Genomic DNA, 24,641 nt, shown 5'->3' with positions numbered 1-24,641 from the left:
AAACTTCCTATCTTTCTCATCATAAACCAGATCCGTGAAAAATTATTCAGATTCCTGATGAATATATTATTCTGCTCTCTGACAATATTACATTTTTAATCAATTAATTAATTAATTAATTTATTTATTTTATCCTCACCCGAGGACATTTTTCCATTTTTTTGTTCAGATAGAGTGGAAGGGAGAGAGAGGAAGAGAGAGAGAGAGAGAGAGAGAGAGAGAGGGAGAGAGAAAAACATCGACGTGAAAGGGACACATTGAGTGGCTGCCACCCGCACAACCAACCAGGGCCGGGGACAAACTGCAACCGAGGTTTGTGCCCTTAGCGGGAACCAAACCCGGGTCTCTCTGGACCGCAGGCCGACACTCTAACCGCTGAGCCAGATCGGCCAGGGCCATTTTATTTATTTTTAAAATATTTTTTTCTTTATTGATTTTAGAGATAGAAGAAGGGAGAGGGAGAGAGAGATAGAAACATCAATGAGAGAGAACATTAACTGGTTGCCTCCTGCATGCCCTGCACTAGGGATCGGGCCCACAACCTGGGCATGTGCCCTGACCGGGAATTGAACCAGCAACCTCCTGGTGCATGGGTGGATGCTCAACCAGTGAGCCACACTGGCCGGGCCAATATTGCATTTTAAAAAGAAGAAATGTGAGGCGGTTGTCTGAAGTATGACTTATTAATGGATTTATGCCATCAAAGGGTTTCAACAGTAAAACTCCCTGAATGGAGAGAGGGTATCCATTTTTTCCCTCCCTCCCTCCCTCCCTCCCTCCCTCCCTCCCCTCCCTCCCTCCCTCCCTCCCTCCCTCCCTTCCTTCCTTCCTTCCTTCCTTCCTTCCTTCCTTCCTTCCTTCCTCCCCTTCTCCATTCATAACAGAACTTAAGAATACAACTTGAACCCAGTACAGAATTAGCAAATGCCAGGTGGTCTGTAGGTGTGTGTAAGCAAGCATGGCCATTGCACGCCAATTTCAACCAGACTAACAAATCCGATTTAACGCTTTGCATGTGCGCTGGGCCGTTAAGTTGGAGCTGGCTGTCTCAGGTGGGGATAGATAAGCAAACAGGAAATGCAAAACACAAATTAGCATGGAAATATTCCTTTCTTCACTCATCAGAAGCACTAGGATTAGAGAATAAGGAAAGAATGTCTCCCTTTGGCAAACACTATTTTACATTTTTTTCTCAATTCCACCCCAACTCATCAAAATCCACACTTAATATTTAAAGACGCATCATGTTGACTATCCTACTTTTATTGAAAGTAGAGTATGAGATGGCCAGAGTCAGGAGAAGTTCTCTTACTAAGAATGATACCGAATACTTTGCATCAACCTGCAGGTATACAATGTAAGGTGTCTGTGTCCATGGTGCCCTCTGCCCAGAACCTCTGCCCCGACAGAGCCAGAGGACCCTCTCACTCATGCACTTGACTGTGGTGTCCGCTCACAGGCCACCTCGTCTCAGAGGTTGTCACAGTCTATCCTGTCACTTAGAGTTCTCCCAGCTTTTCCTGTCGCTTTATTCTGCTTTATTCTTTGACATAGCAACGACCTACTGTGTGCTAGCTCCTATTTTAACTTGTCTGCTTCTTCTCTGCCAGAATGTAATCTCAAAACACACAGGAAAGTTTGATCTCCTTTCCTTGGGAATAGTATTCTAATAGCAAATTAGAGTTTTTCCCGACTCAGTCTCTGTGAAAGTTGAGAAGTGTGTTTACTCAGAAAGTCTGTGTCTCTGCATTTCAGCCATGTGAAATCATGCAAGTATAACTTGTTTTTCATGACATGAAATGTCTTTTCAGACACATAACTCTCCTAATAGTTTAGAATAGGATGGCCAGTTTCGCTTTTAACGACTGTGCTGTGGGTTCCCTCTCTTCGTTACCCGGATGCATTTCAGATCTCAGACATGCGCTGACTTTGCATTATGTTCCTCCGGAAAGAGCATGTATGCTCTGCTCGGGAGTGAAATCGTTCCGCTCTGAGAGCAGCACGTCCAAGTCAGGACTGGACAAGCTAAGGGGCTGACATCCGTCATTTGCTCAGATAAAAGTTTTCCAGTGGGTCCTGGGTTTTGGTGGGCCATGTTTGAGTCTGTCTCCCCCTCTTACCCACATGGATTGTGCTGGAAACAGACGCCCTTTCTTATCTGTTTTCTATCCTGTGCACAGCAGACGCTCTATACCAGTTGGATCGGCTATTGACTACAGGCAGTGGGATTGACTATTGACTACAGGCAGTGGGATTGACTATTGACTATAGGCAGTTGGATTGACTATTGACTACAGGCAGTTAGATTGGCTATTGACTACAGGCAGTGGGATTGACTATTGACTACAGGCAGTGGGATTGGCTATTGACTACAGGCAGTTGGATTGGCTATTGACTATAGGCAGTGGGACTGGCTATTGACTATAGGCAGTGGGACTGGCTATTGACTATAGGCAGTGGGATTGACAATTGACTACAGGCAGTTGGATTGACTATTGACTACAGGCAGTTGGATTGACTATTGACTATAGGCAGTTGGATTGACTATTGACTACAGGCAGTGGGATTGACTATTGACTATAGGCAGTTGGATTGACTATTGACTATAGGCAGTTGGATTGATTATTGACTATAGGCAGTTGGATTGACCATTGAATACAGGCAGTTGGATTGGCTATTGACTATAGGCAGTTGGATTGACTATTGACTACAGGCAGTTGGATTGGCTATTGACTATAGGCAGTTGGACTGACCATTGAATACAGGCATTCACGCAAAGACGTCTATCCCCACCTTCTCTAAGAGGAGACAAAGGAGATGGCTTACATTTTGAGCCCGAAGAAGAGGACCCACTGACGGTCGACCTCGATCCCCCTTTCGAGGAAAAGACTCCTTTTCCCCGGCGAGTGGTCGCAACAGCCACCCTGGGGCGCTTCAGTGGGATGACAGCGCGGGGAGGTGGAGGCACACGGCCGTGGTAGTCGAAGAGCCTGCAGGGGACAGACACGAGGTTGGTGTATGTCTCAGCACTGCATCCCATGTGGGGTGAATGAGAGGACGCCTTGCAGAACATTTCAATACAGGTTTTAGTTACTGTTGTCTTTAATAGTCAGACATAGGCATTTATTGGAAGATTCATTTTTTTCACAAGAGATAAAAATGTAGTTTATGTTTTCTGGACATTAGACTCTGACTCTCCAATATAAACTTATTTGTCAAGTATGAAAGGACGTGTGTGTGTGTGTGTGTGTGTGTGTGTGTGTGTGTATAGATCCTGCGATTTGTTGAAATTATGCCGATCTTTGTTTCTTAGTATGCTGTTTGCTTGGCTTAACAGATTTGTCCTTCTTGGCAACAGACATCTTCCTCTTCCCCGACAGACACCTATTAGCACGTTCACATGAAAAGAAAAAAGGTCGTGGAGAATCAGGAACAGAGCAAAGGAAATTACTGTCCGATCAGAAAATAGCTCAGGAGGAGAGAGAAAATGAGAGGACGAGCTTAAAGAAATGAGCTGTGAGAGACGAGTCAATACCGTGTGCACCTCTCTCCAAGGACTTTCTGAGGAAGGAACAGCTCCCCTGTGGGAAAAAGGGGACTAGGTTTGAATGAAATGATGCTGGCGTGAGACAGAACTGTTGGCTGAGTCCTGGTGGGAATACTCCTCAGGAAATCTCTCGTTATTCTGACATCTGTTAGATGTGCGAATGGAGACTGGCGATATTTCTATAGTCATCTACTGAAAATTTCTCCCACCAACAACACCAACAAAACTCTTACAAGCTTTTCCCAAAAATGTGGAAAATGACATGCACCGCAATCAATGCATTTCCATTAAACAATGAAAAGAAAAAAGTGTGATATTTACTCATTTGTATAAATATGTAATTCATAGAGTTAAGAGCTTCCTATGTTTATACTGCACACACACAGACAACAAAGTTTTGCACAGCTGAGCACATTTGAGAAGCATAAAAGGTCAGAGAAAATGAGAATCTATTTACACTTTGCATTATACAGAAACTAGTGCTATTGATTCAGGCTGAGGATTGCTACATAGTTACTGTGACACCGTTATGCTCATTACATTCTCATCACTGCTTTAAAACAGTCAATAAAAAATAATCTAGTATGAAAGTCAGAAATGAGAACACTTCAACAGGAAGAAAAGGTTTGAAACCCTTCTGTAACAGGTTGTTTCTTAAAATTAGTCATTTACACATACAAATGAACATGAGATGATTGTTTTTGGAGAGTAAGATATGAAATATAAGAACAATTAAGATAGGTTGGCTTCCAAACATTAATTAATTCAGCTGGGAAAGTAAAGAGTATGAACCACATTTTTTTTCTTTATTGATTTCAGAGAGAGGAAGGGAGAGAGAGAGACAGTGATAGAAACATGGATGAGAGAGAACATGGACTGGCCGCCTCCTGCATGCCCCCCACTGGGGATCGGGCCCACAACTTGGGCATGTGCCCTGACTGGGAATTGAACCAGCAACCTCCTGGTGCAGGATCAATGCTCAACCGCTGAGCCACACTGGCCAGATGAGTATGAACCACATTCAAAGCAGAACTTAGTGCTAGAAATGTCCAGCAATAGTAAGTTAACGTGTTCAAAAAATTTTTGAAAATGTATTTCAGGAAAGCTAAGAGCTCTCTGGGAAGGAAAATAAATGAAATGAGAGAGTTCAAGGGAGGTGCCACCCTCTGCGAATAAGCCAAGTTCTTTAGAGCCGAGGAACTGCTGGCAAAGGGCAGGTCGTGGGCCCACACAGCTCCCTGCGCAGGGCAGGCGGGTGCCCACCAGGGTTCTGACCGCCATCCGTCCCTACGGCCGTCTCTACCCCAGGGCCGGACAATCAAGAGGGTCAACCAAGCCCGCCCTTCATGTCCACCACAGACAAGGCCTCTGTTCCTTATTTATGAACTGAATTCGAAGAGCACCGTAAGTTAGTGAACCGAAACAGGCAGGCAGTTTCGTGAGCCACGACCCCCAGTGCTATAGAGGGAGCAGAAGACAGGGCCGTGGGCTCACGTCTCCCCGGGCAGCGTCACCGCTGACGTGAGAGGTGCTCACTCGGCGGCCGTCGGGGCCCGCAATCTAGCAGCGTCATCAACCAGGCTAACCGACACTTTTGTTGAAGAACATCTCTAAAGCGCAACTAAAATAGGTAAGGACGTAAGCATGCTATCATGAAAATTCAGGCCAAACACAGCCACTGTCCGTCGCTGCTCCAGGGACAATGCAATCGAATGATATTTCAGAGGGAACCGAAGCGCCTGCTGCTCTCTACCGCCTTCCCAGCCGAGGCCCACAGACGTCCCGTGCTGGCCGAGTCTGAGCACATGTTCAGAAAAAACAGCTGTGTTTGTGTCATACTTTTAGTATGTGACACGCATTTACGTGACATTCTCAGTATGTGTTGTGTCCTTTGTTGATAATCCCCACAGAGCATAAGCCCTAGCCCCGTTTTATGAATATTTTGGTGAGTTGCTTCAAAGGGGGATGATTCTTTCTCACCAAAGAACCAGGTTTGGTTTCACCCAGTCTCTCTTCCGCTCTGATGGGAAGACATACAGCACCAGAACATAACTCTTCAAAAGTGATCTGTGCCCGGCCAGTATGGCTCAGGGTTGAGCGTCGACCCTGCACCAAGAGGTCACCAGTTCGATTCCTGATCAGGGCACATGCCCAGGTTGTGGGCCCGATCCCCAGTGGGGGGCGTGCAGGAGGCGGCCAATCGATGTTCTCTCCTTGATGTTTCAATCTCTCTCTCCCTCTCCCTTCCTCTCTCTCTAAAATCAATAAAGAAAAAAATAAAAAATAAAAGTGATATGTAATTTACAAAAAAACAAATAAACAAACAAAAGCAGCCAAAGGAAAGGTTTAGGAACTTCACAGAAGGGCATAATTTTTAATTTGACAGAAGTACTGACGTTGGGAGTTCCCTAATTTTCCCTGGGCACACTTGCGCTACCAGGACTGAGAGGAAGGAAGGCTGGTCCCGTCCGAGTGACAGGCACATAGCAAGGTCAGGCTGGGAGGGCCCTGGGTGCGATGTGGGGTCCTTCCGCGTGCAGGGGGAGTGGGCGAAAGGCAGGGTGAAGGGGACCCACACATTGGCTTCTTGTCAGAATTCTGTGGATTGCAGCGCAAAGAAAGTTTGCCTTCACAAAGTATTGGGGTTGAGACAAAGGAACAGTCTGTTTAGGATTGTACCCGGACAACAGAGACAGCAGCCCACAGGGTTCAGTGGGGTCCGAATCCCAAAGGTCAGCCAAAACCTTAACATTTCTTCCTTCCTCTTGTTTTTTTATATTTCCACTCTTAGAATTGTATAGATCCCTCTCCTTTTCAGTAATGTTGTCCATTTCCCACAATACTGCTTAGTCAGAGTACTGTTTACCCCCCGTATTTACTGGTCAAATAGAAAATTATTTATGACAAAACCAAACACTTCAGTTTTCTTTCCCCAAAATAAAACCTCTAAAAACCAAAGTACTGTGTTGCCCTTACTATTTACTGACCAAATAGATAATGGTTTACAGTGAAGTCAAACATAATTTTCCCTTCCCCCAAGATCTATTTTGAAATAAGAACTCCGAAAGGTCTGCTTTCTAGCATTAAATACAATGAATGTAGACATATTTAATGAAAGCAACCCTTGGAGGAAATTTGAGGATTTGTTTTATTTAAGAAACATTTCTACTTTTCATGTGTCTTATTTCTACTTTTTATGTATCTCATTTCTTGTTTGAAATTTTCTTCGCTTTAATAATGTCAGAGACATGCAATTTTATTAGGTAGCAAAAGCTAGAAGTTGGTAAATAATTTTAATAATAATTTACTTGATAAAATAGATACAACATCTCTAGGAAGAATAAAGATACTAGCTATTAAAAATAGCTGCTTTTTGGATGAAGGCAATTCAATGGCATATTGATACATAAAATGAATATAATTTTGAATGTTTGTTTTTAATAAGAACTTGTTACTATTAACCTTTAATAATCAGCCCTGGCTGGCGTGGCTCAGTGAATTGAGCATCGGCCCATGGTCTAAGGTTCCGGTTCGATTCCTGGTCAGGGCACATGCCTGGCTTGCAGGCTCGATCCCCAGTAGGGGGCATGCAGGAGGCAGCCAGTCGATGTTTCTCACATTGATGTTTCTATCTCTCTCTCCCTTCCTCTCTCTCTAAAATCAATAAAAACATATTGAGAAAAAGTAAAATAAACTTTAACAATAATGAAGCAACAATTTAGGAAAAATACGTGGAAAAAAACCCCAATTGCTAGTCTCACACTCCAAAACAATGACCATTATACTCTTGTTTCCACAAGTATTCATATTTTCCACGTAATTAGAAATACAGTATCTGTACAGTCATGTTTTCTGGCTAAGTCACCTTGGTTTATGGTGAAAGCATTCTCAAGCCTGCTGCATGGGCGTCCTCATGATTATTTTCATGGCTGTGGTTTTTCTCAGGTACATGCCTTGTGTTCTAACAAATCGTCATCTGATGGATTTTGACTGAACGCCTGTTATTTTATGGTCAGCTGGTGTAATTTTAAAATTAAAAAAAAATTTTTTAAATGTAATACTTGCATAGCATTTTGTCACTGAACACTAAATTTTCATTTTAGATAAATAGTGAGTTCAAGAATTGGCAGTTACCTGTTTTCTTCTAAATTTCCTTCATGAAAATACTTTTATTTTTCTTACTTATGAATCAAAACTTATAGTCACTTATGTGCTTAATGCTAAGAAAAATACGTGGACTGGACTAGGGGCTAAATCCACGGGCTGCTGGGACCATGTGCTCACTGGGGCCTTTTAGCAGGTGTGTGACCAATGACGAGGGGACCAGATTCAGCCTCGAGTCAACCTCGACCCCTCCTCTTTAGCACTGCTTAACTTCTGAGATGTACAGTCTGTAGCACCAAATGAAGGTGCCCGTTTATTTTTAAACAAAGCTACATTTAAAATCCACATACAAGAATTTTATAGTCTTTTAGTATGTCTTTTTGTCTCTACTGTTTGAATGACTCTACATTCATAAATTCTTCTATAATTTCCATCCAGACATCAGATAAGCTTTTGGTTACAACTGATCAGAAAACAATTTTTTAAGATTCCCTTCACTTGAGACCAGTCAATGATTAACTTTTCTTTTTGTTTTTTGTCATTAAATGTGTCCAAGATTTTCAGTGGTGTCGTCAGTGCCCTACATCTTGGGCAAATACGTCTTGAACAGGCCTTTCAAGGCAAGCTGAAGGAGATCTTGAATGATCTTTCTTGCAATATTTGGACCTTAACATATTTGTAAAATATTTTGTACAACTTTGCTATCTGCTATAGTTTGTATATAGCTTTGGGTAATTAAAAAGGTATTAGGTGTCCGGCCAGTGTGGTTGAGCATGGACCCTGCACCAAGAGGTCACCAGTTCGATTCCCAGCCAGAACACATGCCCAGGCTGTGGGCCTGATCCCCAGTGCGGGGTATGCAGGAGGCGGCCAGTCAATATTCTGTCTCATCAATGTTTCTGTCTCTCTCCCTCTCACTTCCTTTGTCTCTAAAAATCAATAAAGAAAAAAAATTAAAAAATAAAAATGAAAAGGTAATACATTTGAATAGCAATGAAATGCACCTTTTAGTCTTATAATTCTGCCATAGGTACATTGAGCCATTTTGCCCATGAAGGAAACTTACAAAAAACGGAGGAGGTGACTTGTCCAAATTGAACCTGTCAACACACGCACAACTGGGTCTTCTGCCTCAGAACCATAGCCCGTGCCAACTGCACCACACTGGCCTTTCCACGTTTTCAGCAGGAGACCATGCTACCAGGTGGCACTTTGAATTTGCATCATGACACAGACATGGCCTCCCGCTAATGTGTTTCCAATATTCACGAACGGTCAATGGTCTGAAACAGCGGCAACCTCGAGTTTCTCATGAACTGCAACTGCAGCCGGTCCTCTTCTGTTCATTTATAGAGGCGGAAGGGTGCCGGAGCTGAGCGACGCCCACTCGGACCGCTCACTGGGAATGTTTGCTCCGAGGTCTTTCTTCTCCTCTGTTAGCAGAAGCCCCTCGTTCTGGGAGTTTAAACTGCCCGGTGTGCTCCCTGATGCTACTGAATAAAGGCCGACTGAGAACGGCTCCCAGCTCAGAAACTGGAAACATTCCCTGGGGAGAGGCAATACAATTTGGGGCGCCCATCTCCTTTCGTTCTACTTAAAAGAGAGTCAGTATTTATGTTTTGTTTTAGTAACATGTGCAATCCTTCATAGGGAGCCACACATGACCTCTTAGAAGAAAATGCCATTGAATGCTGTCAATTACTGCTCATTGCTGTCTGTGGTATAAAAAATTAAGGTTTGGAATAGCCACTCAGGTTTTATTGTATGATACTCTACATTGACCCTAAAATTGGGGATAGACATTCAATTAGTCTTTGGAAAAGTCACTGCTGGGCCAGTGTATCAAAACAACTACAATAGCCCTGGCTGGTTTGGCTCAGTGGTTAGAGTGCTGGCCCTCGGCCCAGAGAGACCCGGGTTCAGTTCCTGCTAAAGGCATGTACTTTGATTGCAGTTTGTCCCCAGCCCTGGTCATGTGGGGTCATGTGGGTGGCAGCCACTCGATGTGTCTCTCTCATGTTGATGTTTCTCTCTCTCTCTCCCGCTCTATCTGAAGATAAATGCAAAAATGTCCTTGGGTGAGGATTAAAAAAAAACATAACAATTATAATAAGCTGGGCCAATGAGGCTCGGTGGATGGAGCGTGTCCCACGGACGGAGAGGTCCTCGTTGGGTTCCCAGGCAGGGCACGTGCCCGGGGTTGCGGGCTCGATCCCCAGGAGGGCATGTGGGAAACAGTCAATCGATGTTTCTCTCTCATATTGATGTTTCTATCTCTCTCTCTCTAAAAAATCAATAAAAACATATTAAAAAAACAAAAAGCCAACCACAATAAGATAGAACTTTGTGTAAAGAAGTTTCCTAAGCGCTTAAAACTACCTAAGGTTGGAAATCTCCAATTAAGTGCATGAGCACCCCAAGGTGGGGCAGAAACTGGGTGCTGGGACCACGAGGACTGTTTCAGCTTCAGCCACGTCCTGATCCCAGCAGGCTGGGACTCTGCAGACCACACCCGTGAGGGCCCCGAGGGCCATGGCTGGACCGGAGGGGCCCTGTCCCCATCCCCCGGCCCTGTTTCCTCACCCTGTAGCGGCCCTTAGTTCCAGCAGCAGCAGCGGAGTCCCTTTGCGCTGGTCACACCGGCCGGCACGAAGTCTGTCTTATTGTTGACAGTCTTACAGACAGCCTGCAGCCCTGGAGGGGTCGCTGCTCCCTGCAGCCACGAACTCAACTGCATCACAGTTTCCTCTTTGCTTGTTCAGGTCCTTAGTCAGTTTCCAGGTATAATCATCCCTGTGGAATGTGATGTGTGATCTGCTCCCTGACCCCGACCGCGGCCTGGGGTTAAAGGAGAGCACCGAGCTCCCTCCCTGCGGGTCGGTGTGGTCAGTGGCGCCCAGTGCCCTGGGGGCCGAAGAAGGGAGAACTAGGATGGCCAGAGCGGCACAATGGACAGTTACGGAAGGACAGCTGACCCCCAGTTGTCACTCTGTGTCCCTGGGACTTTGCTACATGAATATCAGTATAAGGAATCCTTTTACCGTCACTGTCCACGGTTACTGCTAGTTAACGGTTACTGCTTAACTAACACCCGGGGAGCACTAGCCATACCAGGCATAATGCTGACAGCTACAATGTATTTCATTTAACTCTCAGCAGGCCCTTATGAGGCAGCAATTAATCTCATGCTCACTTCATGGATGAGACAAACCCATAAAAAAAGACAAGAATTAACCACAAGTACAAGCAGAGTACAAGTACACAGAGGAGTCACTGTGGATGACACTGTCAGCACCGGCTTTCTGAGCTGTGTCTCTCGTCTGGCCTCCCCATCCGCGGAGACCTGGTCCGCAGGGACCTCCTGACCATGGCCACCAAGGCAGGTGTGCGGTCTTCGTCAGCCCAGTGAAAAAGACGGGAGACAAACGAATGAGCACAGATGGCTCGGACGGGCTGTTCGCAAGCCAACCACTGAGCTTCATACGTGCCAGATTATTTGCAAGACAAACAAATTTTAGAAATTGTTCAGAGTTCACTTTTTCTGTGCCGTGGAGAGGCATTCGGAGAACCAGATGCTATCATGACTTGGCGGATTAAGGCTCTTGCCTTTGGCAGGTAAGATCTATCCATCCATCCATCTCCCTCCCTCCCTCCCTCCCTCCACACCCACCTCCCTAATGACATCTAATCTAATGAACGGTTTCATTGGGCTACAATGTATACCCAGGAAAACTGCACACAGTGCAATATGCAGATGCTGTATTAGAGAATTGTACACCTGGAACCTATATAATTGTATTAACCAAATCACCCCCATAAATTCAATGAAAAACAAAACAAATGTCATGTTTTCTTATCTTCCTCAGTCACGTTGCTTCTTTCGAAGGCTGTCGTTGATGGGTTGCTGCCACCTGTGGCTCGGGTCACACCCACAGCAGATGGGGTTGTGCCCTCACCGCAGGCCACGTGGCACTTTGCAGAGACGGGCACCCACAGCGCGGCGTGCTGGGGAGAGGCGGGGCAGCGGGAGCTGGGCCTCGGGCAGCGCACTGAACGCCAGCGGGACCCGGGAGGAGCCGGGCGAGTCAGGAAAAGCAAGCACATCCCCACACATGAGGGAGGAGGCTGTGATGGCCGGGAGGTGGGGGAGGTGTCCCAGAGGAAGTGACAGAAAAGAGCCCCCTGCAGAACTCAGTGTCACGGCTGCCGGCTGTGTGCTTCCTTCCGGAGAACCCTGCTCAGACCATGGAGACGTCTTTTTCATAAAGAAGGAAAGAACTCTCCATCTTCTCGCTGTTTTAAACGACAGTGTCCTAAGTCACTGTTGGTTTTACTGCAGTTCCCTATACATTTGTAACCTAGAGTATGAGAGCCTGTGATGTGGTAGCAAACATTTTGAAAGACCACGGAAAGTCCAGTTTCCCAGTGAGTATCAGCATCGCGGCGTGCTCCCTCGTCGGGTCCCCCACACTGCTACGCTGAGCAAGTCTATATACACTTCACTCCGCCTAACCCACGAGCGTGCTGAATATGCTTTGGAAAACAGATGTGTTTTCGGAGGGAGAAGTCATTTTTGGAGTTTATAAAGCTCCGTCTTAAGGAATTCCAAGTCAACAACAGACCTGGAAAATAACCTTGGTTGATTAAATCTCTAAAATATTATTCAAATATCAGATGCCCAATTTTAGGCTTCAGCACCTCCATAGTCCAAGCTGTGCTTTATATACTTCAATAAGTACAATGAAAATAGGAAAAGCTGTCTAAATTGCACTTGGGGGGACTTAGTATTTTCTTTTGTTTTTACTCTAAAATATTATTTTAAACACACCAATCAAGAATACCTGTGAATGAAATGTACAAGCTACTGAAAAGATCATTTAAATCGAAGGGAACCAAGGTGGAAAATGCACCTACCGGCTGTAGAAATCACCTCTGTAGTAGTCATAGTCAAAGACGTAGCCACTGAGGGGGAAACAAAAATTGTTGGCATTAGTTTCAATCACAGTGAGTCTTGGTACTAATTCATGAGTTCTAGCAAGCAATTTAGGTCAGGTTTTAAATACGTATTTTCCAATGCAACCGTGTATCCAAAGAGTTTTATAAGATAATGTCTCATTGACGAGCACTCAATGTCAAAGACTGTCACCTGTCTGAGGTTGTGGAGGCTGACAACGGTTAAGATGGAAGACAAGATCAGGCAGCAACACATTTTTTAACTACTTGTAAGTAAATACAGTGGAAACCCACTTCTTTCCTAGGCAACAGCAATGTAGCTGTCCCTCTCCCTAAGGGGTGGACACAGGCTGGGCTGCGACAGCAGACAGAAAGGGCCAGTGACCTGTTCACTCCAACAGTGGCAAATAGGAATGCGGTCTCCTCAGAAATTCAGCTGTTTCAATTCTAAAAACTGTGATTCAATACTTTATATAGAGAAAAACGTTTTTTAAAAAACCACCTTGGCTGACTCTTACCAACGACAACATTCTAGGTATTTAACTAGGGTCGAAGTGTGTCTCAGTGGGCGGTTGTAAGGAGCAAACACACGAACGGAACACGGAGCACACAGGCCCGCGCACAGTGCAGTCGCGGGTGTTCATAAAGCTCTCTCCAGGCACCTTCCCTTTTAGTTTTGTCCTCAAAACAGCTCTGCTGGGTCCTATAACCGGAAGAAACTGAAGTACAAAGGACCTCAGTAACTTGCTCAAAAATTTAAAAAATATGTATTTTTTACTTATTGACTTTTAGAGAGAGAGAGGAAGACAGCCAGAGAGAGAGAGAGAGAGAGAGAGAGAGAGAGAGAGAGATCAGTTTGTCGTTCCACTTATTTACGTGTCCGTCGCTTGATTCCTGTATGTGCTCTGACCTGGGAACTGTAATCCCAGCGTCTTGGGACAATGCCCTAACCATCTGACTACTGGCCAGGGCAACCACTCAAGTTGTGGTCACTAGGAAGTGACAGAGAAGCGAATCTTCTGAGCTCAAGCCTGGAGCTTGGGGACCACACCACATACCCGCCTGAGCTGGAAGACATTCAATCTCACTGTGAACCGAGTGTCTGTTCTTCAAGAAAGGGATTGTTTTTCAGTGTTTAGTCATTTGTTTCAATTGTCATACATTTTACCATTTGAACCTTTTCAAGTATACGATTCAGTGTCAGTAAGCACATTCACAAGTTGTGGAAAGATCAGCACTGTCCACTTGCAGAATTTCTCCTCATCCCAAACGGAAACTTTGTATCCCTGCCTCCAGCCCTGCTAAACACCATCTACTTCCTGTCTTCGGCATCTGCCTCTTCTGGGTCCCTCGCATTAGCGGGATCACTCGGGATGCGTCCTTTTCTGTCTGGCTTGTTTCATTTCTCATAATGTTTCAAGGTGGATCTGGGTTGTAGCACAGAACGGAATCTCATTCCTTTTTATGACTGTACACACATGTATATAGATATACACCACTTTTTGATTAAAGTTATGGTACTTTTATTCCCGTTTGTCACGAGTAATCATTTTATCTTGCTTGATTATTTCCAGGAATATGTTCATTTTATAACTGGAAGTTGGCGCCCTTTGGCAATGTCTGCCCATCTCCCCCGTGCCCAGGCCCGAGGGCACATTCCACGCTCTGTTTATGAGATTATTTTTTCTAATTCCACATATAGGTGAATTCATACAGTATTTGTGTCTCTCTGTCTGACTCTCTTCCGTCAGCGTCACGCCCTCAAGGCCCACCCATGCTGTCGCAAACGGCAGGATGCTCTCTCTCACGGCTGGTATGGGGATTATGTTTTATCATCTTTTTTTCTGAGACTCTGTTAAATATTATAACCTCAGACAGCAGAGCTTAATAGCAAGAAGAAACTACACCACATGACCCAATGAATGCACGTCCCTAATATGGATGACAGTGATAATCCCACTCCTGGTCTTCAACCTTCAGGAGACACTTCAATAATTGAACGGTCTTCTGGAAATATTAAAATGCATGAGAAAAAAGAATCCATTTTTATTTTGCTCAGTGGCTGCTTCCATGATCTTGTCTAATCTGCTTGTGCTAGTTCAACCCCGGCTGCTGAGGCGCATTTTCAAGAACAGGGGCCATGAGCATCCAGAGTCTTTGACCTCCCAGCCCCAGGGTCGTGAAGTCAACCTCACCCTCCCAGCTCGGAACGCGATGGCACGCACAAACAGAGCCGTCTTAGAGATGGCGGCAAGCCTGCTTTTGCCTCTGTGGTTTGGACTTGCAGCCGACATGCCAGGGCGGTGCTGCTCAGGTCATGAGCTGGGACTGCAGCGGGTTCGGAGGCGGAGGAAGGGACCGCGGAGCTGAGAGCACCGGGGGCGGCCTGATGCGCGTTCCTCTGCCTCCCTGGCTGTTCCTGACACCCTCCTATGATTATATTTCTTTCAAAATAAATCCCACCTTTTTATTCCTGTGTAAACCTCTACTGGAAATTAGCTGTCAAAATGGCATTTCCTGCCTTGGCCAGTTTGGCTCAGCGGTTACAGCATTCGCCCGAGGACCCATTCCCGTCAAGGGCACGGACCTCGGTGGCCCTGGTTGTGTCGTGCAGGAGGCAACCAGTAGATGTGTCTCTTTCACATCGATGTTTCTCTCTCTCTCCCTCCCTCCCTCCCACTCTATCTGAAGATGAATGAAAAAATACCCTTGGGTGAGGATTAAAAAATAAAAGGCATTTCCAGGTGTCACATTGAAGTTTATAAGGTGTTTTATGTATCCCAGAGTTTTACTGCCTGAAAAAAACTTGCCTTTCACATGGAAAAGATCCTTTTCCACCCCACAGGCCAAGAACGCAGCTGCTACGCTTGGGGTTAATCTTTTTTGGATTTTAAGGGAGAAACTTTTGCAAATTTCATCGCAATAATTTTGTATGACAATCTGGTTCTTAGGTCACTGAAAAGAAAATGATAATAAGTTAAATTGTTCAGGGCATTGTCCAGGAGGGAACTAAGTCCAGCAAATGTCAAAGCTGTCGTTTGAGGGCAAGGTCCGTGGTGAGGGGCAGGTACTTGACTTTCTTGAAAAGTGGAACAAACGTTTGAATATATAACCCAAATGCTTTGTATTTTCATTTTAAAATCCGGTACACTTTTAGGGCTTTATTCTAATTTTCAATGTACCTTTATTCTATTTGCTCAGATTCCTTAAAAATTTAATGAGAAATCAGAATTGGTAAAGTAATTGTTGAGAGTCACACACATACTCTCTTTCTTTTATTACTAAAGATTAAATGAAACCTAGCAACATTTCTGGAATTTCATTTAAACTTTTTCATTTACAGAAGGAGAAATCACAACTCATTGGGTTTTGCAATATATGAGATCAATTTTTTCTAATCCCTTTGAATTCATAAAACCAGCTTTGTAGGAGTAGACGAATACACAAAAGTATTTCTTGTCATTTTCCATCACAAAACTTCATTAAAATATAATCTGAAGAATGTTAATAAACTTCTTGGCACAAGGAGGGAGCATGTTAATGGCTCCTAATAGACACCCTGCCAGTGATGCCTGTTCGGGGGCCTCCTCAGGACTGCGCTGGGTTCCCTATAGTAAACTGAGTAATCAATTATTGAATACTTAGTAAGCACAATCCCGGGAGTTGTCGATAACATCGGCGGAGTGCGGCTTCTAACCTCGAGGAAAGCCATTCGAGGTGTAAGGGATTAGACAACACACATGTGACCGTGATTCAGAGCGACTTCGATAGAGCCAGAACAGAGATCAAAAGTGCGGGGAAGCGCATGGGACACGGTTGGCAGGACACGTGGATCAAAAGTGTCACAAAAGAGACGGCGTCAGAGCTGGTCCTCTGGAACGGCCAACGGGCAGTCCTTTCAGCGGACCGAGGATCAGGGCAGAGCGACGTGCAGTGAGTGGAGAAAGGGCTCGAGGAAACCCATTCTCGCTCTCAGACACTGTCTTCGGCGCCCGTGGGAGTCGGGGGAGTCAGGGGTGCAGAGTGGGGCCCGGCTGACTGAACGCTTGTCCGGAGGGCACTGTCCCTGAGGACCTGCCCGTCCTTCCGGCTTCCAGCCTGCCATGACACGGGTGCAGGTGTCAACTTTCAGAGTACACACACAGAGTTGAGCAAACTTTACATTGTGTCAAGATAACGTGTGAAAACAATCTGTCCATTTTCTATGCATACATCTGTAAATTTACTGTGGAGTGTGTGTGTACGCACACGCACAGTGGATACACATGCACACACAGATTCAACATTCAAAACCAGTGAATTAACTTATTTAGTCTAAATATCATTGACAAAATACTCAATTTACTATCAAGAACCTTTGGATTGGAGGAGGAAACTCGTGGGAACCTAAAGGGTTTATGAAACTCCAGGCTAGCCCAACTGGTGTGGCTCAGTAGTTGAGTATTGACTCTGCACCAAGAGGTTGCCGGTTCGATTCCTGGTCAGGGCACATGCCCAGGTTGTGGGCCCGATCCCCAGTGGGGGCATGCAGGAGGCAGCTAATCGATGTTCTCTCTCATCAGTATTTCTATCTCTCTCTCTCTTCCTCTCCCTCTAAAACCAATAAAGAAAAAAATAAATAAATAAAAAAAAACTCCAGGCTAATTGTGGGCCGGGACCTGACAGGTTAAGAAGACAGTGACTAAGAAGCTCAAAGATGAGAACAGCCCACTGGCCCAGGGATGAAGTCTGGTCCCTACTTGCTGGGAGTCACGCTTACTGTCTCACACGTCAGAGGGTGATCACTGCACTGGAAAGGTGCGTGAAGTCTACATTCTGGGAACAAGAGGGGAAGAGACGCAAAAAGAAAAAGAGAACTAATTTTTTCTCTTCTGGCTGAGTTAACAAAGAGATTCTGATTTTGGAAGTATCACCCTGCAGGGGCGAGCTGTTACCCTTCCTTGCGCTGTGTTCTCAGAAAAATGTTTACATGTATAATTCTGAAAGTGTGTTTACTTTTCACTTGTCTTCTGATTTAGAAGGAATGAAAATAAATATACAAATACAATCCTTTTCAATTCATGATTACTTTATAAAGCTGCAATGAGAATAAAACGTATTTTCTATGGACATCCTGATGCATTGGATGAGAGAACTGTAACGATGAAAGCAGGTGAACCAAGCATCCAGCTACTCTGAGCCCCGCCTGGAGATGCGCAGTCTCCCCTGGACCAGCGAGATGTCTCCCAGCTGGTGTTCCTGGGCACGAGCTCCTGTCCTCCTACCCCAGATATGCCACCAACGACTTGAGAGCATTCTGGTTCCAAAGAGTCAGAATAAACAAGAACCACAGGGCCGACAGGCAGCAGGCAGACCGACGCTTCATTTCTCCTCGAAGGGCGGCTGTTCCTTCCGACGTCCTTCAGCGGTTTGCTTGATGACTCTGAAGTCACTCGGCGCTTCCCAGCCCTGCCTTGTGGAGACAGAGGAGCTCCGTGCTCTCAGAGAGACGCTCCCTGTCCACGTGGTCTTTGCAGCCGCAGGCTGCTCAACGGTTCCCTGCTGGGGCTCTGCTTGGGTGGTGTCACCCTGTGGTGTCTTGTTTGTGGTGGGTACACATCCGTCCTTAAAGGCCCACGCATCGTCCTCAGTCACAAAGTCTGTTCAGTTAGAGTGAATCTCACCTGCTGCGCTGATCTGTTTCTGTTGTCTTGTTTGGCTGGTGTCACTGTTTGCTGGTTGTCTTTTCGATTTGTATTGGAGTCACGCTTGTCGGCTCTGCTGCCCCGCACAGAGCTCATCTGTACAGATTGATTCCTGTTGGCCTTTCCCTTCACACACCAGTCTCTCCAACCCATTCATCACCCCGTCTTCCTTCTTTGAACTTCATCGAATTTGTCTGAATCTCTCGACACTGAAGTTTTCAGGGAAACTATTCCAGGAGGACTCGTGTCGAAATCCTGCGATATACACTGTCTCTTTGTTTTAACTGAGTTCGGTCCCTGTGAGCTGGTGCCTGTGGCTTCCCCGGCAGGCGTCTAGGGGACACAGCGCAGGTGGCCGGCCAGCGGCCAGTACGCCTCTGCCTCCCAGGCGGGGCAGGCGGGGCAGGCGGGGCAGGCGGAGCCCGCAAGGGAGGCTGCGTGTGCTCACCCAGCACGGAGTTTTTGAATGAATGCTACACCTCTGTGGCACTTCCTACTGCAACATGTATTATTATTACTTTTTGTAAGAAAACAAAATGCCTACTCAAGGATTTTCAAATATCTGAATATTAATGTTAGAATTTCAGACCATTACAGTTGCCATGTGGGTTAGACCTTTTTGCCAATAAATATCAAAGTATTGCCTGTCAGCTCTCAATCCAGTTTTTTTTTTTTTTTTTTTTGCTCTTGCTTTGTGGTAGTGGGGATGATTTTGTAAATCTGTTTGGCACTGCTCGGGTCTGTCAGTAGGGGGCGCTGGAGGGACTGAAAGGTGTAGAAGAAGAGTTTCTTTTTCTAGATTCCATGTGCTCCTCCTCCATGGGGTCAGCACCAGGTGGGGGACCACTGATACTCACTGGCACCCCAGCAGGAGGAAGCCCATTCGTTACCCCAGCCCATCAACACCCCAACAGGCCCCTGCCCCCAGTGGGCTGCAGCCACGCCCTCCGCAGTGGGCTGACTCTCAGCCCAGGAGGAGAGGGGGTACTCCTGGTTTGTTCCCACCTTGGTTCTGACCCTCAGCCAAGAGACAGTGATGGTTTCCTGCACTTTCAGTTCCGATGGCTTCTGCTGTCTCCTTCCCCCTTGTGCTGGAGCTAACCACATTTCACTAGTTAATAGCGCCTCACGTTAACTTTTCCTCTTAAAACGACTGGCGTGGTGTCTATCTCCAGTCTCTTCATGTGTTTGTACTGGTTTTTTAGAGAGACAGGAAGGGAGGGAGAGATAGGAACACCCACTGTGAGAGAGAAACACTGAGCCCAAGCAGTTTGGATCAGCAGTTAGAGCGTCAGCCCAGGGACCAAAGTGGGAAACATCGATTGGTCACCTCCTGCACACCCCACACTGGGGATCGAGCCCGCATGTGCCCTGACTGGGAATCGGACTGGGACCTCTCAGTCCTGGGCGATGCTCCTTCCTCTGAGCCACACCGCTGGGCTGTCTGCAGCCTCTCGACCGGACCTAGACTGATACAACCCATGCAGGCAGTCTTATAGTCTACACCTCTGAGAGTGGCCACAGGGGACGTGGAGTTAAAGGGTACAGGTTGCCTACTTATAAATAACCTTTTGCCATTGATTGTGCACTAGATGTTTAACTTATTGGATTATAATAATTTTTCTGAAGGCTTTTCCTTCGAGGGTAAAACATATAAACTGGCCATGTTCTTCACGTATGGGAGTGATGTCAGAGGGATAATGATAACAACAACAACAATGACAATAATGTTAATAGTGAACACACTGGATGTTTAGCATTTATCAGTCTCTGTTCCAGGTGCTTTTCATGTATCAAATTATTTAATTATCTTTAAAACCCCGAGTTTGTATTAATATTATCCTGATTTTTTATTTTTTCTTTATTTATTTTTTCTTTATTGATTTTAGAGAGAGAGGAAGGGAGAGGAAGAGAGAGATGGAAACATCGATGAGAGAGAACATCCACTGGCTGCCTCCTGCATGCCCCCCACTGGGGATCAGCCCACAACCTGGGCATGTGCCCTGACCGGGAATCAACCTCTTGGTGCAGGGTCGACACTCAACCACTGAGTCATACCGGCCAGGCTTATCCTGATTTTTTATTATATTTTTTATCCTCACCCGAGGACATTTTTCCATTTTTTGTACAGATAGAGTGGGAGGGAGAGAGAGGAACAGAGAGAGAGAGAGAGAAACATCGATGCGAAAGGGACACATCGAGTGGCTGCCACCTGCACGACCAACCAGGGCTGGGGACAAATTGCAGCCGAAGTACATGCCCTTAGCGGGAACTGAACCCGGGTCTCTCTGGACCGCAGGCAGACGCTCTAACTGCTGAGCCAAACTGGCCAGGGCTATCCTGATTTTTTAAATGAGAAAACCAAGACATAATGTTTTAAAATGAGAGAACCAAGGCTTTGATAGAACCTGTTGAGGTTCAGGGCATCAACCACATTGCTTGTGCCTTACCAGATGTTGGTGCGAGAGACATTTTTGTCAATATTTACTACTGAGATCTCACCACCAGAGAGTAATGACATCTTAGCAGGCCTTACATGAGCTGCAGTGTCTTCGGAAAAGAAGGTTAATAACTCCACTAGGACGTTCCCCTCTGATGCGTCCTTGGGAACGTCCGTGTGGCGGGCTTCAGGGCAGCGCCGGGGTGTTTTATGCGACTGGAACGCGCCCCGATGAAGGCATCTGGGACGGCAAGCAGTCTCAAAGCAATGGCCCTGTAACCAAGACGCTGGGTTCAATGCGGGTATTTGGTCTGGAAAGAAAGGCCTCAGGAAGGGAAGCAGCCGTCGTGTAGATGCTTGAAAGGCTGCCTAGCGGAAAGGCACCGGATTTGTTCTGTGACCTCAGAAGGGCCCGGATACCAATGACCGGCAATGACAAGGGAGAATGCTGCTGTCGCACACGACCAGGGCATGCGGTGTGGGAAGAGAAGGATCGCCCCAGGGACAGTCCGTCTCAAAGCAGAGTGTGCTCTAGCACCCCGCGTGCCTCGGGAGGGCCTGCAACCGCCAGCCAGGGTGTCGCAGAGGGGAGAATGGTGCCTCTCACCACCCTGAGACATCATCCAAGTTGAAGCTCTAGGGTCTTATTGAGATCGGATTCCATTGTCAACGCGGAATGCGGCGTTCTTCACGCTGGAAGGGGGGACTGAGTCTGCCCCCCCTGTGCTCGGCACCGGCACCAGGCTGACCCCGTTCAAATGCGTGGGGGATAGAAGAAGCTGAACAGCACTGCCACGTTATCCAGGAAGAAACAAGGTTCTTCCAAAACTTACGGGACACAGTGCAGACCTGACGCAGAACAGCATAGAACTCTAGATGCCGACCTTCTGAAAGAGGGAGGATGGAAAGAGAGAAACTCAGCCTGAATCTCATTAGAGAGAAAGCAACACCATAAGCCAATGTCAACCAGAGAGAGGAAATTAATATCGGGTGGGTTGAAGTTTGAAAAACTGTAAGCATTATCTGGCACAAAAAGAAATGAAAGGAGAAAAAATATGAGTTTCATTAATAGCTACTAGAAGCATTTGATAAAATTTGAGGTATTCCTTATGATATATTCTAAGTCAAGAAAACAAGTCAAATAAAATACATATGGCCTCCAAACAGGAAGAAATTATTATCTTAACCGAAAATAGTAAAAACATTTAAATTAAAATGAGAATGATCACTTTTTTCACCATTTTCTTTTAAATCTTTACTCAAGGACATTTTTCTGTTTATCTTCAGATAGAGTGACCTATTTTCCTATCTCCAGGGGAACTGATGATAGACTTTTAGTTTTTTGAGAGAGAGAGAGAGAGAGAGAGAGAAACATTGATGTCAGAGGGACACATTGACTGGTTGCCTCCTGCAAGACCCCGCCCAGGGCCAGGGATAAACCACAACCAAGGTATGTGCCCTTGACTGGAATCGAACGTGAGACTCATTGGCCCGCAGGCCGATGCTTGAACTACCGAGCCAAATCTGCCAGGGCTCACAATTATGATTAAAAAATAACTTGGAGGTTTTAGCAAATCTCTATATACTGTGTCTTCTGTTGTGCACATGTCCTTGGTTTTGAAAAATTATTACATTAATATTTAATAATTACAATTTTCTTATGTTGAGAAGTTTGATGTTATTCTGATTGGGTATCTTCGTATGTGGCTCTAACCCCAGTTTCCAGGTGAAGCTCTTACCTCTGACGCACCTGCCTCCGCTTGGCCCATTTTCACCCTCCCTGCTGAGCACTTCCGATTCGAAAACGCCTGTCTTTCAGTGTTAGGAAATTTTCTCACATTACTTATTGGACAATGTCCTCTGTTTTCTTTGAAACAGCCATTACGAGGTCTGACCACCTGGAATAAATCTTAATTGTTTTAAAATCTTCTTTCCACTACTGTCCATGTTTTGGACTTTTTGATCTTTCGGGTCTAGTTCCGGTTCTAGACTTTGACTGAAATGTGCATTGTGCTACAATGTTTCAGTTTCTAAGAAACTGTTTCTTCTCCTGCTTATGTTTCTTTTTAGTATACTTTTCATAGAAAGGTGACCTATTTTCCTATCTCCAGGGGAACTGATGATAGATTTTCAGTTTTTTTTTTTTTTTGGTTCAGTTTTTCTCCATATTTTCTCTACTTCTATGGAATTCTGATTTACTCTGGGCTTTCTTTCTTTCTTTCACGTTAGAGTATTTCTCAAATATCTGCCAATCCTCTGCTGGTTGGTTCCTTGCATCTCAGCACGTCCTCTTTTTGACACTGGTTTAAAGGTTCAGCAATTATCAGTGTTCTCAAAAATAATATGAATTGGTGGTTACCTCTGGGTTGAGACAGGCACATTTTATGTCTGGCCTTTTCCTTTTTTTTTTCCTCATCTGAGGACATTTTTCCATTTTTTGTACAGATAGAGTGGGAGGAAGAGAGAGAGAGAGAGAAACATCGACATGAAAGGGACACATCGAGTGGCTGCCACCCACACGACCAACCAGGGCTGGGGACAAACTGCAACCAAGGTACATGCCCTTAGCGGGAACCGAACCTGGGTCTCTCAGGACCGCAGGCCGACGCTCTAACCGCTGAGCCAAACCAGCCAGGGCTGGCCTTTTCCTTTTTAAAAATAATTCACAGGTCTCTTTTTCTTTCTTTTTTTAAAAAAATTATCTCTATTGTCAAAAGTATTACAGATGTCCCTCCTTTCTCCCCACTGGCCCCCTCCTCTCTGCTTCCACCCTGGCCCTGCCTTTTCCACAAATGTACTGTTTCGTTTTTTCTATACTAACATATGTAAGTATAGTTTTACTACCTGTTTTTTGAACTTTAAATGAGTGGAATCATGTTGCATGTCTTCCTCAGTGTTTCAAAAATACAAAATGATGTTGTCTTCCATTGTATAAAAATGAAACACTTTAAATATATTAAAAAACAAAACAAAACACCCAAAACGTGAATTGTAGACTCTTTTTTTTTCTTTTCTTTTTTTCCCAATTTTCATCCGAGGACACTTTTCCATGTTTTGTTCAGATAGAGTGGGAGGGAGGGAAGGAGGGAGGGAGGGAGAGAGAGAGAGAGAGAGAGAGAGAGAGAGAAACATCGACATGAAAGGGACACATCGAGTGGCTGCCACCCGCACAACCCAACCAGGGCCGGGGACAAACTGCAACTGATTCGGGAACCGAACCCGGGTCTCTCTGGACTGCAGGCTGATGCTCTAACTGGTGAGCCAACTGGCCAGAGCTGTAAACTGTTTTCAACAGGTTAGGGAGTTGAGTCTAAACAGTCTGGTGCAGCCCTTCATGGATGTGGACCGGGGATCCGTGTCTGGGTCTGGTTCTGCCCTTCACGGGTGTGGAGGGATCCGTGTCTGGGTCTGGTTCTGCCCTTCACGGGTTTGGACCGGGGATCCGTGTCTGGGTCTGGTGCCGCCCTTCACGGGTGTGGACCGGGGATCCGTGTCTGGGTCCTTCACTGAGCGCAGCAGTGATGACTCGGAGTCGTGATGTCTGTGCCGTGGAAGGAGCCCACCGCTCAGTCAGGAACGGGAACTGTCCCGGGCTAGTTTGGAGCAGCCGCTGCCATGGCCCTCACGGAATATTCTGCACACGCTCACACGCCCTTCAAATGACGAGTTGACACGCTTCGCAGAGCTGGGCAGCTGCTCGCTGCACGGGAGCGGTGCTGAGGACCTTCCCCAGAGCCTCAGACTGCAGCCTGGGCACCGCCGGAAGCCAGGGACGAGCGTGGGCTCACAGGGCAGCCAGCCTGGCCCTTGGTGGTCTGACCAGGACTGGGAGTCCTGAGTCCGCCACCTGCCCACTGGCGTGAACGGTGACAGAGGCCCAGGATTAAGGAACACATTTTTAAAGTGACTTCTC

The 24,641-nt window shown here is 45.9% G+C and overlaps 1 protein-coding gene across 2 annotated transcripts in view; it reads right to left on the bottom strand.

Annotated features, from left to right (window-relative positions):
- Positions 1 to 24,641, bottom strand: part of RALYL (RALY RNA binding protein like) — a 255,020-nt gene that overhangs the window by 36,972 nt on the left and 193,407 nt on the right. For both annotated transcript variants that reach the window (XM_036264057.1, XM_036264056.1), the window contains exons 4-5: positions 12,566 to 12,613; positions 2,827 to 2,990 (exon numbers count right to left, since the gene is read on the bottom strand). In XM_036264057.1, the coding sequence (XP_036119950.1) occupies positions 2,827 to 2,990; positions 12,566 to 12,613 (212 nt within the window). The remainder of the gene's footprint in view (positions 1 to 2,826; positions 2,991 to 12,565; positions 12,614 to 24,641) is intronic.

Source organism: Molossus molossus, unplaced genomic scaffold (genome assembly GCF_014108415.1).
Source record: "Molossus molossus isolate mMolMol1 unplaced genomic scaffold, mMolMol1.p scaffold_m16_p_16, whole genome shotgun sequence".
NCBI classification, from domain to species: domain Eukaryota; kingdom Metazoa; phylum Chordata; class Mammalia; order Chiroptera; family Molossidae; genus Molossus; species Molossus molossus.
The sequence above is the reverse complement of the archived record's forward strand: the minus strand, read 5'-3'. Positions and strand labels throughout refer to the sequence as shown.